This window comes from Natrix helvetica, assembly GCF_964273705.1.
Source record: "Natrix helvetica genome assembly, chromosome: Z".
NCBI lineage: Eukaryota > Metazoa > Chordata > Lepidosauria > Squamata > Natricidae > Natrix > Natrix helvetica.
In genome coordinates, this window is record NC_138554.1 from 58,156,945 (window position 1) to 58,174,939 (window position 17,995).

The 17,995-nt window shown below is 38.0% G+C and overlaps 1 protein-coding gene across 1 annotated transcript; it reads left to right on the forward strand.

Annotated features, from left to right (window-relative positions):
- The first annotated feature begins 2 nt into the window (after window positions 1-2).
- On the forward strand, window positions 3-16,372 carry PSME3 (proteasome activator subunit 3). Its single transcript, XM_081969778.1, has 11 exons — window positions 3-248; window positions 5,058-5,090; window positions 5,452-5,514; window positions 5,669-5,773; window positions 5,975-6,023; window positions 6,982-7,094; window positions 8,752-8,820; window positions 10,415-10,482; window positions 10,597-10,651; window positions 13,130-13,216; window positions 16,154-16,372. The coding sequence occupies exons 1-11, from the start codon at window positions 99-101 to the stop codon at window positions 16,232-16,234; spliced, it is 873 nt and encodes a 290-aa protein (XP_081825904.1). The 5' UTR covers window positions 3-98; the 3' UTR covers window positions 16,235-16,372.
- Window positions 16,373-17,995: the final 1,623 nt, after the last annotated feature.

A 17,995-nucleotide genomic window follows, 5' to 3' on the forward strand; every position in this document is an offset into this window, starting at 1 on the left:
GCACCGGATAAGGCCTGTCCGACAAAGGCTCAAGGAACAATCACGTTGGCTAAAATCGCGTCCTGTGATTGGCCAAGAAAGGGCGGTGGCGGGGCGTTATGTTCTCACTTCCGGCGGTAACGAAGCCGGTGGTTTTCTCAGGTGGTCGCGCGCGCGGAATAAAAGGAAACAGATCTGGCTCGGAAAATTGGCTTCCCCGCCCCGCTATGGCCTCTCTGCTCAAAGTGGACCCAGAAGTTAAGCTCAAGGTATGGGAGGAGGAGGGGGAAGTCCTAATAAGCCCGCCGCGAGCGTGCCTTTAGGCATGTGCAAAGTGCTACAGAAGGTCAACCCAGACAAGTTGCCGCCACGGCGACTATTTTTGCCAGTCGAACGTGATCCAAGCATGGTAGTTTTTTTGTATTACAGCGACAAGCCACAGATCCGTTGAATGGCACGTGTTTGGATCAAGTGATCTGCCGTTGGGCGCTTCACTGGTAGGGCGTCACTGGATTCGTCACCCAGTCTGCTTAGAGGAACCGCAAATTCCTCTACAGTTAACGCAGGTTGTAGCCCAACAAACACGACAAACTCATGGGAGTTAAAAGCCGCCAAGCAGTGCAACCATTCCAGCTTCCCATGGCAATGAAAACCAGATGTTTGCGTTAGAATATAATATTTTTTTTATCTAGCGAGATTATTGAATTCTACGAAAATTGTATGTTTCATACATTTCCTGGATGGGATATTTATTTGCCTTGAAAAGCACCCCAGTTTATATAATCTAGGAACATAATTCAAGACTATTAATTATTCAGCCATCATGCTTCCTGCAAAGCCTAGATGTATAGCTTTATAGCAATAATTTGATTTTAACAAATGTTCTGTAGGGTTTTATTCTATAAAGGCTGTATGGGGTAATTTACTATTTGAATACAGCACATAAACAGTTTTTTTTTTTAAAGTTACTGGGTAAAATGGTAGTTCCATTTGATTTTGACATTATTATAGGTCTTCCACTATGTCAATAATGTAATTTTGCTTACTTACTAATCTGCAAACTAGACATACTGAATATTACTTTTAAAATTCAATTTAAATGAATCCTATTTAATACTTTATAGTATTAAATAGGATTCATTTAAATTGAATTTTAAAAAGTAATATTCAGTATGTCTAGTTTGCAGATTAGTAAGTAAGCAAAATTACATTATTGACAAAATGTAATTACAGAATACTTATGAATAATTGTGAAAGAAAATAAAAATGTGAATCTGCAATAGTTATGGTTGTATATATTTCAAAGGTAAATCCTGATATGTGGAAAAGATTTGCACACAATATTAATTGTATTCTGATAAATATATATAACTTTATGCTTCAAAATCCTATTTAATTTATACACCAGCTTTCTCACCTTTAAGTGATTGAATGGGTGAAAAAATTGTGTAAAGTAAAATGGATTCCTTTTAGTGGCTGTAATAAAACAGCAGACTTTAAGCCAAATCATTTTGACCAGTGGTGTTGGATTTATATTTTAAGAAAGATATGTAAATGTAATGTTAATTATGAATGCAGTTTTTAAATTTTTCTTTATAATTCAATCCTAAAAATTGCTCAAAAATAGCTAACAGCCCCTTCATGGATTACTGCCTTGTCGTGGCAAAGGGGCTTGTATAGCTCAATGAAGTTATGAGCTATGCCATGCAGGGCCACCCAAGACTGACAGGTCATAGCAGAGAGCTCTGACAAAATGTGATCCAATGGAGAAGGAAATGGCAAACCCACTCCAGTATCTTTGCCATGAAAACCCCATGGACAGTACCAAAAGGCAGAGAAGGCCTGGAGGAACATTGTCCATGTGGTTACGATGGGTCAGACACGAATTCGCAACTAACAACAACAAAGACTAATAGAATGTAATGAGCCTTTTGCCAGAAGTGTATAAAAGATGAACTTAAACCAGATTTGTTTTTTTAAAAAGTGCTTCAAGTAAAAAAATACATTAAGAACACTCCAATTTCTTTATTTTTTCTTTTGTTCTACCATAATGTTTGTTTTATTAATGATACCTCATCACATTAATAAAATGAAATTTAATACATTTTGAAGAATGTTAACATTGTTTATTTCTATTCACCAATAAAATTAAAATTAATTTTGACTGTAAAATGCAATTCCAATTTTTAAAATATAAATAGCACAGCAAGTTCTACTGCATCATCTATATCTATATCTATGTATTTCAATTTTTTATGGGACCCTACCATTTAAAGAATTCTGACTACAAGACAAGAAAATCTTGTTCTTCACAGTCCTTCAGGTGCTTTTTTGCAAACTCCAAGCTGGCTTTTATGTGTTTGGCACCAAGGTGAGGCTTCCGTCCAGCCACTCTGCCATAAAGTCCAGATTGGTGGAGGGCTGCAATGGTAGTTGTCCTTCTGGATCTCTGTCCCATCTCCCATAGAATCTCTGGAGCTCAGAGTGACCATTGAACTCTTGGTCACATCTCTTACTAAAGCTTTCTTCCCTGATTGCTCAGTTTGATCATGTGACCAGCTCCTGGAAGAGTCCTGGTTGTGCCAAACTTATTTCAGTTGAGAACTATGGAGGTCATTGTGCTCTTAGGAACCTTCAATGCAGCAGAAATAATCCTGTCTCAGCTCTGCAGGTAGTTCATTTGACCTCATGGCTTTTGCTCTGCTGCAGTATGCATTGTCAGCTGTAAGGTCTTCAATAAAGAGGTGTGTGCCTTTCCAAATCACATCCAGTCAAAGTAATTTACCACAGGTGGACTCCAATCAAGGTGTAGAAAACATGTCAACAATGATCAAAAGAAATGGGAGGCACCTGAACTAAATTTCACATGTTGCAAAGAGTCTGAATACTTATGTTAATGTGATAGTTCAGGTTTTTATTTTTAATAAATTTACAAATACTTCTAAAGCTGTTTTCACTTTGTCATGATGGGCTACTGAGTGTAGATTAATGAGAAAAAGAAAATTTCAACTATAGAATCAGGCTGCAGCATAGCAAAATTAACAAAAGTGAAGGTGGTCTGAATACTTTCTAAATGCACTATAGAACAATAGGATAATGGTAAATAAAATTTATTGACACCATTTTCATTTGAGATTCTACTTGTTCTTGCTGCTGTTCTTAAAAGGGGAAAGATGAGAACTTACTTTTAGTTAGCAGAAACTAAAAGAAGTTAACATTAACAAAATATAATTAATCTAGGAAGAGATTAAGAAAAATCAAATATAGTATTAATAAGGAAAGTTCTAATAATTGTAAAAGTAGGAGACCTTGGTGACATCTGTTGACAGAAATTTTGAAGGATAAGACACAATATGTGATAAAAGAATATATTGCAACTTTAATGAAATGATAGACTTTTGAATTGGGAAAAGTTAAAAAGAACTCAGATCAAATGAAGATAAACCAAGGCATGATAGGAGAGTATGTTTCAGTTTTGTACATGTCAGTAAAAAATAAAGCCACTCAGTTCAATATGATATTACTTAGGTTAGTCTTTCTAGGATTTTGGCTGAAAAGTCATTAAAATTTAATGCAAAACAAAAGCAGATCATGTTGGGAAAAAAGGGAATAAGTGATCAACCTAATTGAAAATTAAGCAGAAAAGTTGAGAATAATAAGCATGTCAAGGCGCAAGAAGATAAAAATTAGTAAAAATATTTTCAATATGGAAGAATGATAATTTGAACAGTGGTTTAGGTAGAAACTAATGAATTTTTGAAATATTGGAGAAAATTCATATTAGCTCAAGCAGTAATGTGAACAAATAAAAAGAAGTAAAAAAAATGGTTCTCTTCCTGAAAGAATAATTTTGGTAAGAAATATCTCACAAACTATAGATTTGTGAATATACGTGCTATTTTATACAGACTGATTTTAAAATCCATCTTGGAGGGAAGATGGGCAGCATAAAAAAAATGATTTTTTTTTTCCTTTTTACAATTTTGCAATCCCTTAATTCAGAGTTGTTGGGGTGACTGAATGGAGCTGGGTATTTACTGGTTAGGTGGTCTTCCTGATGCCTACATGGAGTTCACAGCAGATATTTTCTCTTTGTGCCCTGATAGAACCGTCTGTCGTTGTCTAGGATTAAACTCTCAACCTTCCAAATGAGAGGCAAATGTCTTAACCTCTAGGCCACCTCACCGCTTGTCATAAAAATGTATATGTGTGTGTGTATATAATTGCAGTATATGCACTGCAATTATTTTTTTAATAAAAATAGATGAAAGCAAACGTAACAGCAATGGTACAAAATCAAACTAGGTAGGAAGCAAAAGTGATACATGTAATCCTCAATTTACACTCATTAAATGACTGAAAAAAGTCATTTAGGACCAGTGCTCACATGATTGTTGCAATAGTCTCATAGTCACATGATCAAAATACAAGTGCTTGGCAAACTGGCTCATATTTACCACGGTTACAGCATTTTAGAATCACTTTTTGTCATTTATGATTGTCCTAGTCAGCTTCTGATAAGCAAAATCAACTAGGGAAGCTGGATTTGCTTAATGACTATATGATTCATTTAATGACTGCAGTGATTCGCTTAATAAGTAGTTAAATTGGAAAGCCAGCGTCATCTAACAACCGTGTTACTATCTTAACAATTGCAATAATTCACTTAGCAATGGTGGCAAAAAGTAAAATCATCATCTAACAACTGCCTTGCTTAGCAACAGAAATTCAGTTCTTAGTTGTTGTTGTAAGTTGAGGACTTACATGTGTATGGTTCCAAAAACAGTGAAATTTTGAGAAGCGGGTTATACTGGGCCCTAATACATAGAAAATCATTTAAAATTATTTTAATCTAATACTCTTCTAAAGTATCTGTTGGTTTTGTAGTATCTAGTTGTTTTATTATATATGCCTTATATTCTGCAACAATGATTCAAAAATATCACTGGCAAGTAGAAGTTTGTATTTGTGAGGAGAATTGTAATTTATTCAGGTAAGCAAAGATAAAGTGCTTGGGGTGATGATGTTGCTCTTAATTCAGATATGCTGTACTAAGCTAAACCTTTTCTCTTTTGCAGGTAGACTCTTTTAGGGAGAGAATCACAAGTGAAGTAAGTGCCTGATTTCTGCAATTTCAAAGAACAGACTTGACTAGGGCAGAGCTTTGGAGAATAATTTGACCTTTTCTTTGCGGCAGCCCCTCAAATACTGGAAAACTAATATGGCTTCAGATTGTTACATTTGCTTTTGATTGTCATAAAAAAGGCTTTCCCTATAGTTTAGGGCTTACTGACCTCAGAAAATTGTAGGACTTTTGTTATGTATCTTTAGAAGTAGCTCAGCTTTCCTAGCATTTATCTATTGGGTGTTTTCTCCTGATCCGTACCAAGGCTTGGTCTTAGCCTTCCTTTTGTGGAATCAGCAATTGTATTAATAATTCATGCATTGTAGTTAGTGGTCTTTCTCTTTCAGGCTGAGGATCTAGTGGCAAATTTTTTCCCAAAGAAGCTTTTAGAACTTGATGGGTTCCTTAAGGTAAGAGCTTTATTTCCTTTATTTTGAGAATGATACCTTTATTTCAAGAATGATACATTATCAAATAACAGTCTGTTAGTTATTAGCTTTTAATACCGCATTGGATACTGTTCCTGAGCATAAATACCTCACTCTTTTGGATATTCTGCCCTAGGATCCCATTCTGAACATTCATGATCTCACACAAATCCACTCAGACATGAACCTTCCTGTTCCGGACCCAATTCTGCTGACAAACAGTCACGATGGACTGGATGGGGTAAGATTGGTCATCTGTTCGTAACATTTAATGATTGATTATGTTGTTTTAACATAACTATATTAATTATACTTGCTGATAAACTGGAGAGAGAACAAAGCTTTTTGGCATTTGAAGCAATTATGTGCTTTGTAGCATCTGTATCCTGAGGCTACTCTTAAGGAAGAGTATGTATATAATATTTCCTCTCTTCTTTTTTAGTCCAATATGAAAAAGCGAAAATTAGAAGACTGTGAAGAGACCTTCCAAGGTAGATTTTGTGTTATTTAATTATTGGCTACCAATTTGGTTTTTGGAAGTTTGTCCTAATTGATGAAATCACTGAGAACACAAAGTAGGTAAAACTGTCCAGAATCCTAAAACATTGATATGGTAACAAAAAAATCCACAAATGTTATGTATATTTATTTTGCATCCAGACATACTATGAACAAAATGCATGTTAAAACTGGCTGCTTAATATTTGATTAGCTTTTTGGAATTTGAAATTATCCTCTGAAATGCCATTTTTCTATCTCTGTATAAAGCAGTGTCTCTGTATAATTTGAACAGTAGGATCCCAGAATTGGATGTAATCCAAAGAATGGAAGTTGATTACTTATTACCATAACCTCAACCGGAGATCAACACTTGCACTATAGTGTTTAAAAATTGGATTAAAAGTGGAATGGGGAAAAAAGACTTGAATTTCCATAAGAAATTGGGGTGGCTTGCTTCCCTGGAATAAGTAACTAGTGTTAGACCTGCCCCAATTCGGTCCCTTATGAAAGAAAGACCCTTGACTCCATTAAGTTGAAGCAAAAGTTTTTTTTTTTATTAAGGAAATTGGTTGCAGTAAATTCAGGCTAGTTCTAAGGTTTTCAACATGAAAAAGATACAGAAAAGGTTTCCTGCAACCAGTCCATGCTTCACCAATCAGAACTCGCCAAGTTATGAGAACATTGAGGTGTGGGCAATTCACATTTCTTTCCCAGGGTGATGTCTCTGGTACAAACATTTCTTTCCCATTGGTGATGTCTCTGGTACAAACATTTCTTTCCCATTGGTGATGTCTCTGGTACAAACCTGATTCTGGTCTTCATCACCTGTCCCTATTTCCCATCACGTACACACACTCACACTGCCCATTTGTCCACCACCACCCCTGCTTCAACCTTTGATGGCAGGAACTGGCGGGACCTACAACTAGTCTCTTTCTATGGCACTAGGTACCAAAGTGTTTGTCATGCCTAATGGTATGCTGAAGAGCAACCAGCAACTGGTGGACATCATTGAGAAAGTGAAACCAGAGATTCGGCTGCTGATTGAGAAGTGCAATACAGTAAGCATTGGTTTGCCTTTTTTGCCTTATGAGATTCTGTTTTACAAAACAATTACTAGACATGCTGCTTTTAAGAGGGGAGAGATAAAATCAAATGCTTTTCTGAAATTGCAGTTTACAAATTCAATAAATATTCTCTGCACCTCTGGGATATCTTTTGCAGAGGTATTATATTAAGGCAACATTAGTTACAAGTAATTCTAGACTTACAACCAATCATTTAGTGACATTACAATGCCATGCAAAAAAGTAACGGATGACCATTTTCCACACAATTTGTTGCAGCATTTCCCATGATCATGTGAACAAATTCAAATACTTGACAATTGGCATGTATTTATGATGAATGCAGTGCACAAGATCACCTTTTGAAACCACCTGACAAGCAATGTTCTGACCTAGGTTTCCCCAAATGACGAAGCAGACTCCTTGTCCTGACAAAACCTCTTTTTATTAAGTTACTTTGAATTCCTCTCATTCACATCCAGCAAAGCCTTTCAAGGGTAAATTTACAGTCACAGATTTTATTTGGCTTGGAGAGCTGCCAGGACGATATCTTCAAAACTTGGCAAGGAGGCTTGGAGAGTCACGAACCAATTAAGCAAAGTAATTGTCTCCTGCAATCTCCACTCCCCTTTCCCTCCCCTTTTATTTTCTCTGGGGGAGGGCATTCACCGTCCACCTGTGGCCTTACTCCCAAGTCAACTCTTATTCCTTATCTGTTCTCTTTGTCTGGCAACTCTGCACATGCACACACTAGAAACAGGCTCCAAAGGCAGCTGATAACTGTCAGACGACCCTGGCCCCATCACTGCCTCCGATGCAGAGCCCTCGTCAGACTCCAGGACTGGCCCATGTTCCTCCCCAACTTCCTCACTGTCCGAATCTGCTGCCAACTCTGCTGGCCACTAGGAGACCATAAGACTTAACAACTCTGTTACTATCTTAACAACTGCAATGATTCATTTAACAACTGTCATAAGAAAGCTGTAAGAAAATTCACTTAACCAATTGTCTTGCCTAGCAACAAAAAAATTAGGCTCAGTTGTGGTTGTAAGTCAAGGACTGCTAGTACTCTGTTTTATTTTTTAAAATGACCATATTTTTCGGAGTATAAGACTCACCTTTTTCCCTCAAAAAAGAGGCTGAAAATCTGGGTGCGTCTTATACACTGAATACAGCATTCTTTGCCTCCCAAAGCCCCGCCCCTTTCACCAAAATGGCCGTGCATGCCCTTATGGAGGCTTTCGGAGAGCTCCTGGGGGCTGGGGAAAGCAGATATTAGCAAAAAATGCCCCATTTTTTGTCCCCAACCCCCAGCAGCACCTAATAAACCTCCATAAGGGTATGGATGCAATTTTTTTTGACGAAAAATGGGCCGTTTTCTGCTCGTTTTTGCCCCCCTCAGGAGCACTCTGCAAGCCCCCCCAAGGCTATTCATGCCTTTTTTTAAAAAATGGGCCTGTTTTTGGGAGGTTTGCAGAGTGCAAAAACTTAATATTTTCCTTTTGGAAAGCTCTTTAACTGATTGATGAGAATTACAGTGATCAGGTGGCCTCTCAGTTAAGCAAATGTTTCATGCAGAGCTCAGCTAGCAAAACATTTGCAGACTATCCAGAAGGATAGCAATTCTTTAACATGCTGTTTTGTTCTTCAGGTCAAAATGTGGGTACAACTGCTGATTCCCAGGATAGAAGATGGAAACAACTTTGGTGTTTCTATTCAGGTAAATTGAGTATTGAAGAGATAATTCTGGGAAATTTTGCCTATGGATAAAATACTGTGGATGGAACTTTCTCTCCTTTTTTTTATATAAAGTTTTTTATTTTGTCATTTACATAACATATAACTACATATATACTGTTACATAGCAAACATCGTATTATATTATTAAATATTTACATCAATTTGTCTTATCATCAACTCCCAAGAACAATTAAACAATTATTGGCTCTTCTGCTCTCCATACACCATATTTGTACCTTATCCATCACTTTATTCTCCCTCTCTCCTCCTCCTCCCTACCTCCTTTCTTCCTTCTATTGTCCTTCTCTTCTCTACTTCCCCTTCCTCTCTCCTTTTCCTCTCTCCCCTTTCCACTCCTTCTTTCTCTCCTCCTCTTCCCCCCTCTCTCCTATCCCTCTTTTCTTTCCTTACCTCACTCCTTTACTTCATACTCTTCATCTCATTTACTTGTGTATCTCAGCTTCGGAGCGAGCTCCATTTTATGTTGTTGGTATTTATATTTACTTTTCAATATACATATTTAATTTTAACTTACATCTTCCTCCTTTTTTTAAAAGGGGGGGGAGAAGTATGCATGTATAGTAATTGTGTTTTTAAGCCCACCCATGCCTAGCCTATTTTTGGCTGAGATGTAGACCTGGTTATAATTCCCAGCTATTCTCATCCGACTGCTCGGAGATTCGTTTTGACTGCTCCGGAGGCTTTAGGGAAGTGTCCTGAAGGTTCCTGAAGCCTCCGGAGGGCTTCCGGGGGGGTGTTTTCGCCCTCCCCAGGCTCCTATAAAGCCTCTGGAGCCTGGGGAGGGCAAAAAAAGCATGCAAATAATGGGCGGGGTCACGCCTGTAGCGCGCGCATACGCACTGGGCGGTCGAGCATTGCATTATGGGTGCGGCATGCCAGCACACTACCCCCCTGTGCTCCCCCCACTTATGGCACGCGAGCCAAAAATGGTTTGCCATCGCTGGCTTAGGGTATGAAACTGATAGGTCTTTTCAGCTTTCAGCCAGCAGGGATTGGGAAAAAGAAAAGAAAGCAATACCAATTACAGGTAGTCCTTGATTGCGAAACAATTAAGTGAATTTTGTCCCATTTTATGACGTTTTTTGCCACAATTGTTAAGTGAATCACTGCAGTTGATCAGTTAGTAACATGGTTGTTAAGTCAATCTGACTTCCTCATTGACTTTGTCAATGTTGACAGAATGTTGTCAAGATGATCATGTGATCCCAGGACACCACAACTGTCATAAGTACAGGCCAATTGCCAAGCCCCTGAATTTTGATCACATGACTGTGGATGCTGCAACAGTTGTACGTGTGAAAAATGGTCATAAGTCACTTTTTTCACTGCTGTTGTAACTTTGAATCATCATTATGTGAATGGTTGTAAGTCAGGGACTACCTGCACTTCATTTCCTGTTTAGCAACCATTTCAATTAACAAAGCTGTAAGCCCCAATTACTGTTGCTAAACAAAGTCTTGTATTCTACCTCTAAATGCTGTCTGGGTGTAGCCAATTATAATTATCCTCAGTTTGAAGTCTTCTCTTAATATTGCTGGCTTCTTTATTTGCAGGAAGAGACTGTGGCGGAGCTCCGAACTGTGGAGAGTGAGGCAGCTTCATATTTAGACCAGATCTCTAGGTGAGTATCTTCTTGCAGAGCATTTCAAGTTTTTTCTAGATGGGTAACTCTCCAGAGTATATATTGTGTGTCACTTACACCACCCATTGTAGCACTTTCCCCCTTTTATTTCAGATACTACATCACACGAGCAAAGTTGGTTTCTAAAATAGCAAAATATCCTCATGTGGTAAGTGTTAAGTGGAGATATTAAATTGACTACTGAATTAGATTTAGGACCATTGGGTGGATTAGAAATAATTGAAAAGATTCTAGAGTGTGTTCTCCTTGGAAATAATATTATGAATAAAGTGCCTAGATCTATATTAGATAAAAAGTGGGAAACCCCTAGAAACAATTGTATTGCTGGATAACTATTTTCTCGAGATTTAGGGTAAAAGTATAAAATATTTTAAAAAATGGTGATTAACTTTCTTAACTTGCAGCCCTTGTCACTGGACGAAAAAAAAAAGCCCTCCTTTCGTTTCCACAATTGGAAAAAGTTACACAATCCTACCCTAAGTGCACATCCTTGCTTCAGATTTCCATTCTGAAGGTTTCACATAAGACTAGTTATTAGAATTTAATTAATAATATTATTATTAATTCTAGTTATTAGAATTTAATTACCGTATTTTTTGCCCTATAAGACGCACTTTTTTACTCCAAAAAAGAGGGTGAAAATCTGGGTGCGTCTTATAGGCCAAATGTAGCCACCTGGGCAGTGCTGGGTTTCTGCCGGTTGGTCAATGAACCCGGAAGCTCCGCCCCTGTCACTCACTCGCAAGTCCTTGGTGTTTTTTTGCATCGGGGCTTGCTGCAAGAGAGAGGGAGCAAAGACCTTTTCTCTCTCTCCAACGTTCTTTCTTTCTCTTTCTATCTTTGTCTCTCTCTCTCTCCCTTCCTTCCTTTCTCTCTTACTCTTTCTTTCTCACTCTCCCCCCCCCCCCCTCTCACACACACATACATACCTTCCAGTTGGCAAAAATTTCTGTTTTGCCAGCTGGGAGGCTGGCAAAGAAGCCTCATTTTCCCTGCCACCCGTGGCACTTCACTTGCTGCAACTCGGACAATGGGGAGGTGGGAGTAGCGCTGTCCGGGTTGCAGCAAGAAGAAGGATCGGCTGCGGGAGTCCGGCAGAGCAGCGTGCGGAGCCGCGCGGAGCCCCGGGGAGACAGGCTCTGCGCGCTGCTCTGCCGGGCTGCCGATCATCCGCTGACCCCTAAAGAAGAAGGATCGGCTGCGGGAGTCTGGCAGAGCAGCGCGCGGAGCCCGTCTCCCCGGGGCTCCGCGCGGCTCCGCCGGACTCCCGCAGCCGATCCTTCTTCTTGCTGCAACCCGGACAGCGCTACTCCCACCTCCCCATTGTCCGAGTTGCAGCAAGTGAAATGCCACGGGCGGCAGGGAAAACGAGGCTTCTTTGCCAGCCTCCCAGCTGGCAAAACAGAAGTTTTTGCCAACTGGAAGGTACGTATGTGTGTGTGAGAGGGGGGGGGGAGAGTGAGAAAGAAAGAGTAAGAGAGAAAGGAAGGAAGGGAGAGAGAGAGACAAAGATAGAAAGAGAAAGAAAGAACGTTGGAGAGAGAGAGACACAAGAAAGGAAGGAAGGAAAGAAAGAAAGGAAGGAAGGAAGGAAAGAAAGAGGGAGAGAGAGACACAAGAAAGAAAGGAAGAAGGAAGAAAAAGAAAGAAAGAAAGAAAGAAAGAAAGAAAGAAAGAAAGAAAGAAAGAAAGAAAGAAAGAAAGAAAGAAAGAGGAAGAGAACTTATGATCACAATTGAGCCCAAAGTTTTGGTTGCTAAGCAAGAGCATTGTTAAATGAGTTTCATTCATGAGTTTTTACAATCTCCTTTCCAGCAGCATTCACTCAAACCAGATGCATATGAGGGGGTTAGAGACCACCAGATGAAATATGGGGGTTAGAGAGCACCAGATGAGATATGAGGGGTTATGAGACCACTAGATGAAATATGGCTGGATAAGAGAGCACCAGATGAAATCTAAGTGGGGAGGGGAAATGAAGAACATATTGGTAATATTGACAGTTCTTTCATTTCTGGATTTCTTGCTGTTTCTTGCTCTGACTGTTAATGAGAGTAAAGATAGTTCTTAATATGTTACATGGTTGACATAAAATTGTTCTTAAACTGCTGTTAACTTTATACAGTTGATATAAAATATTTTACTATAGTATTTGGTTCATAATCTTTTTTGTCTAGATTTTCCTCCTTTAAAATTGGGTGCGTCTTATATTCCGGAGCGTCCTATAGGGCGAAAAATACGGTAATAATATTCCAGAAATGGTTGGTTTTCTGTTTATGAAAACCCTGAGAACATGACAGAATTTTGTACTGTTAAATCTGAGAGATGGAATGAAACTCCTTAGCTACAAGCTGTCTTAGTGCAGAGATGGGAAATCTGTACTAGAGCTTCCAGTAATATAGTAATAATGAAAGATCCTAAAAATTCTTCACTCCTACTTATTGCTTGGTAGGGACTACATCAGGGGTGTCAAGCTTGTATTGTCACAGCGTTGTCACGTGATGTATTGCAACTTTCCCCTCCTTTGGTAAAGTGGGCGTGGCCAGCATGTGATACATCCAGCCCACAGGCAGCAAGTTTGACAGCCCTGGACTGAATGGTTCTGATTAAATAACTGTCTCTTTAGGAAGATTATCGCCGCACAGTGACTGAAATGGATGAAAAAGAATACATCAGTCTCCGCCTCATCATTTCAGAGCTCAGAAATCAATACGTAAGTTACTGTTGTTTCTTCCCAAGTTGGAAGATAATATCCCTTTTCCTAACGAATTAAGAGTTTCCTGTCACAAAAGTAGGTAAGAGTCTTTTGACCTCTGTATGTTGCTGAATTCAACTCCTATAACTCCTAGCTACCATAGTCAAGTGAGAAGTATTGGAAGTTGCAAATAAATAATATGTTGAGTACTGTATTTTTGTGCTGTTGTTTTAGATTATTTATTTAGATGTATCACTTGTCCAGCAGAAGCAATTAGCAATTAACTTCTTGTTGAAAGAAATATGGTGATATGGCCTTTCTAAGAAATAATACTAATATAGGCAAGCTAGTGAGTAACAAATTGCATAGATACTGGAAGCCTTAAGAAAGAAATTGAAATTATTCGTGGGGAAAAAAGAAATACTTTTTAGTCTATAATTCAACTGTATATGCAATTGTGATTGCTGCCCATCTTAGAATAATAGTCAGTATTGTCCAGTAAAATACAGTAAAATATATGCTGGTTAACAGATAAAACAAATCTTTGGATATCTTTTAACAAAACAAGAAATAGACAAAGAAATAAGAAGTAAAACTTATTTCTGTGTAATGTATTGTATTAGAGAAACATAAACAGATATTTAAGCACAGTCCACATGTAATTGGCTTTGTGGCTCCATATAATTGTGCAGGCTTCTTGATTGTAGAACAGTCCCACTGCTTATTTAAGGAATCACCCTCAGATAACATGAATCTGTTTGGATTTGCAAATACCAGACAAGTGCTTAAGTGATTTAATTTCTATTCATATCTAGCATTGATCAGTCTGAGTAGTTTCTTTGAAGAATGTAATGAAAAATAAGAATAGAATAATTGATATTTTGCTTACTTAGTTAATAATTAGATCACCTATTTTAAGCAGATCCCATGCTTTTTTTTTTTTTGCAAGGGTGGGGGGGACATAAAAATGGGAAATATTACTCTATTCACATAATATGTAGAATTTACAGCCTGGGCACACATAACATTCTAAACCTAATTCAAACCAGAGTGTGTTATGTAACCCAAGGCTATTATGGCTTCTTCCACAAACCATATTTAAATGAACTGGCATAACATAGTTTCTGAACCAGGGCATAATGATAAAAACATGATCAATTAGCTATGCTACTTGTACAGATTTTTTAAAAAGAAATTCCCTGGTTTATTTGGGCATTTTACATGTTTTTATGTTATATTGAGAAAACTACAATGAATTAAAATTGCTTCAGATCAAAAATTAATCAAATGTGAAAAGTCTTCTAACAGAACCCTTTCTTTTTCTTTCTCAGTGAAAGAAATATCGAAATTGTTTTCAAAAAACTAAAGAGTGTACATATATAGAACCCAAGTAAACCTAAATACTAACACTAGTTTATTATTGAAATCATCAATAATGTGAAATTTAAGTACATTTCTCTCAAATAAGGCCTTTGAAATGCTTATCTGCTTATTGCTATTAATGCTTTCATTTGTATATTTAAATTTATTGGCCACCCAATCCCAGTGGAGTCCGGATTGCATATAAAATTTAAAAAAAACATGTAAAAAACAGTTAAAGATATTAAATGTTCTAATAAAATCCATAAAACAAATGGGCCTTTAGACAAACAACAAGAGAAACCCATCAGCCCCTTGGGTCAAAGCCAGTTTTTCAAACCTTTCCAGAACCCTAGAAGAAAGGGTGCCATGCTTATGTCTGAGGGATGCGATTCCAGCATGGTGGGGGTACAACAGAGAAGGTACACTTCCTAGATCCCATAAGATGGCAAGATTTAATAGAGGGGACCTAGAACACACCCATTCTGCCAGATCTTAACTGATGAGCAGGAATTAGTATCTTAGGTAATCAGGCCCTAAGTAATGTAGGACTTTTTAGATAATAATCAGCACCTTGAATTGCACTCTTAAGCCAACTAATAGCCATTGCTACTCATATAGCATTTAACAATTGAAAGAAAAAACATATTTAATCATGGGCCATGCAGCTAATTTATACCGTTGTGTTGTGTTCACTTCAGTATTTCTTTCATATACTGTACTATAGGAGTAGCTAATGGAAATGCAATTCCAAATTTCTCATTTGTAAACCTGACAGGTCTTTTGACAACTTGTTCTCATCATAGTTATTGTGATGTGTTAAAATGATGAAAATAAAGGGGACAAACACTATGAAGATTACTCATTATGATAGACAGGAGAGGCACTATGTACTTCCATGTTGTTGGAACCAGATCTACTGGAATAAAATTTCAAAATTGTAACTGATGGCAGGACTGTTCTTTGATATTCTTGTCTGGAACATTAGTGTTTGCCAAAGAAATGCTTTTCATTTATCAAAAATATTGGGAAATGGAGAAGAAAATGGCAAATGACAATACTGACTGAAAATTTTGGGAGTTGAAATCTGATGACTTTTGTTAAGTATGGGACCAGGAAAGGCTATGTTACTGTAACATATTGATTAATTTGAAGGTAGGGTAGGTAGGGTATTCTTTTTCTATTTCAGCTTCAATCTTGTGGTATTGCACTCTTGGTAGATATCATAGATATGGCAATTTATGTTTTCAACTACAACAGCATTCATGATTCAGGTCAACACTTCAAATGCAAGCCTATTTGAATCACTGTTATGGTTCTCCACCACTGTATTTTTTATAATTTCGTGAAAAGAATCCTCTATTCAATTGATAGTATCTTAGAAACATTTGTGGGAAGCCCATGAGTCCATGAAATTGGTTTAATTTTAACTCAATAGTTCCCAAACAAACTTGCATTTATTGAAGTATAGAATGTTAAGTTGTTGGGCAACAACTGTTCTGAGTTTCTCTGGAGAGAAATATGATACTCATGGCTAAACAAATATACTTGCCAAAGTCAGGTGGAAAAACTAACAACCAGATTCTCTCCTTCCAGGTGACTCTGCATGACATGATTCTAAAGAATATTGAGAAGATCAAGCGACCCCGGAGCAGCAATGCAGAGACCCTCTACTGAACTGGCTGCATTCTGAACTTAATGAACTCTTCAGTAGGCTCAAGAAAGTCTTTGCCTCAATTTATGTGACTATCAAGATGGGGAAGCTGGCTGGAAACAGTCCTCACCATACTTTTAGTTAAACATCTAAAGAAACTCTCTCCTAGTCCTTTTCTGGTTGGTTTTTTATTGGATCTTTAAATTTCCCCCTTTTCCTACTATGTCTTTGAGATATAGAAGGCTAGAACAGAGCATCTCCTCCTATATTGGTAGGAATGGGAGATTTGCCAAGCTGCTGCAGGCAAGGATCCCGAGATCAGAAGCCCTAAATGATCCAGGTCTAGCATCCCTGACAAACTGCTTCCTAGGTAGGTTGTCCCTGCCAAAAGCATGGTCAACTTCTACCCAGAGCTGATGTTTCTAGTCATAAGCTTCACTTCAGTCTTCCCACTGAAACTCAGTTTTTCATCTCAACATGGTTTGCCCTTATCTAACTTGTCCAATCATGCAAGTTCTAATGCCACTGTAAATTTCTCCTTTCTACACGTACTTCTTCCATTACTTTTATTTTATCATTCTGAATCTACACACACACACACACACACACACACACACACACACAATCTTCCAGATGTTTATGAGAAAGTAAATCTACTCTTGCCTAACAAGGAACTCTAGCACAGCATCTGAGTGCAGTGGGCATTCTCACACTTTTTTTTCTTGGGGTAAGGCAAACCTGTTAGATAGTTTAGCAAAATTGGTCTGCCTAATTTCAGCATGAATGATCAAACACGGTCAAGTATATTCATCTTAATCCTTTTTTCTTTAGTACTCTAATTAAATGAGCCTAGCACTTGTTTCTTGCCTCACTTTCAGGAATGCCCAAAGTGTTCTAGGTGTCTTGCTAGGTCTGAGTAAGTCCTGTTGGCTTCTTCCATTTTTCTCGTTCTGGTTTTCATGAAAACAGAAGGGGGATGCTATCTATCTGGGATGCTGCAGTTTCTTTTCAGATTTACTATTTATCTTTATATCCATCTAGTGCCGTAGTCTTGTTAGTGGTGTTAGATTTGTTAAAAAATAGACAACAGCAACAGTGGCAGGATGAATGAAGCTTGTTGGCTGCTTTCCCTGCTTGTTTTAAAGAGGTCTTTTCTCTGCCATCTCCCAAGGGCACAGGAGGTTCATTGCCCTGAACTCATTGCAGATGCTTCTGCATCACTGTCATTTGTAGCTGGACAAGCCATACCTTACCCAGATAAAAATTCACATAACAACTGCCCTCACTACCTGCTCCTGAGAGCAGCCTTCCCTGCTTTTGTTTCCTTGTATCAGCTGCTTTGTTGGATTGTTTATATTTCCTTGCTACATTGAACCTATGTACAACTTCTATTATGCCAACAAATTAAAAGTAACAGGAACTTTGAATCTATCTTTAATCACCCTCATAGATGCCAGTGCACTGGTAACCAAGATTTCTGTTTGTAGTCATTTGATTTTTGCCCTTTATTATTCTTATCTCAGCCCTGTTAGTGGGAAGCAGGTATAATTCTGAGTCCGAAGTTTATTCCCAAATTTGTTTTCTGATATTTTAGAAAGTTATGGGGTAAAATGAAAAATCTCTGTAATAGTAGCTCTGAGCTTTACCATTGATGATGATGGGGCATGAAATAAGCCCCTTTTCAGATCTTGTTCCTGAGATTAATATTTTGCCCCATATCTTTATGGTGGTATTTAGTTTTTCTGACTCCTGGATGAAGTTTGAAGGCATCCTCATTTTATTTG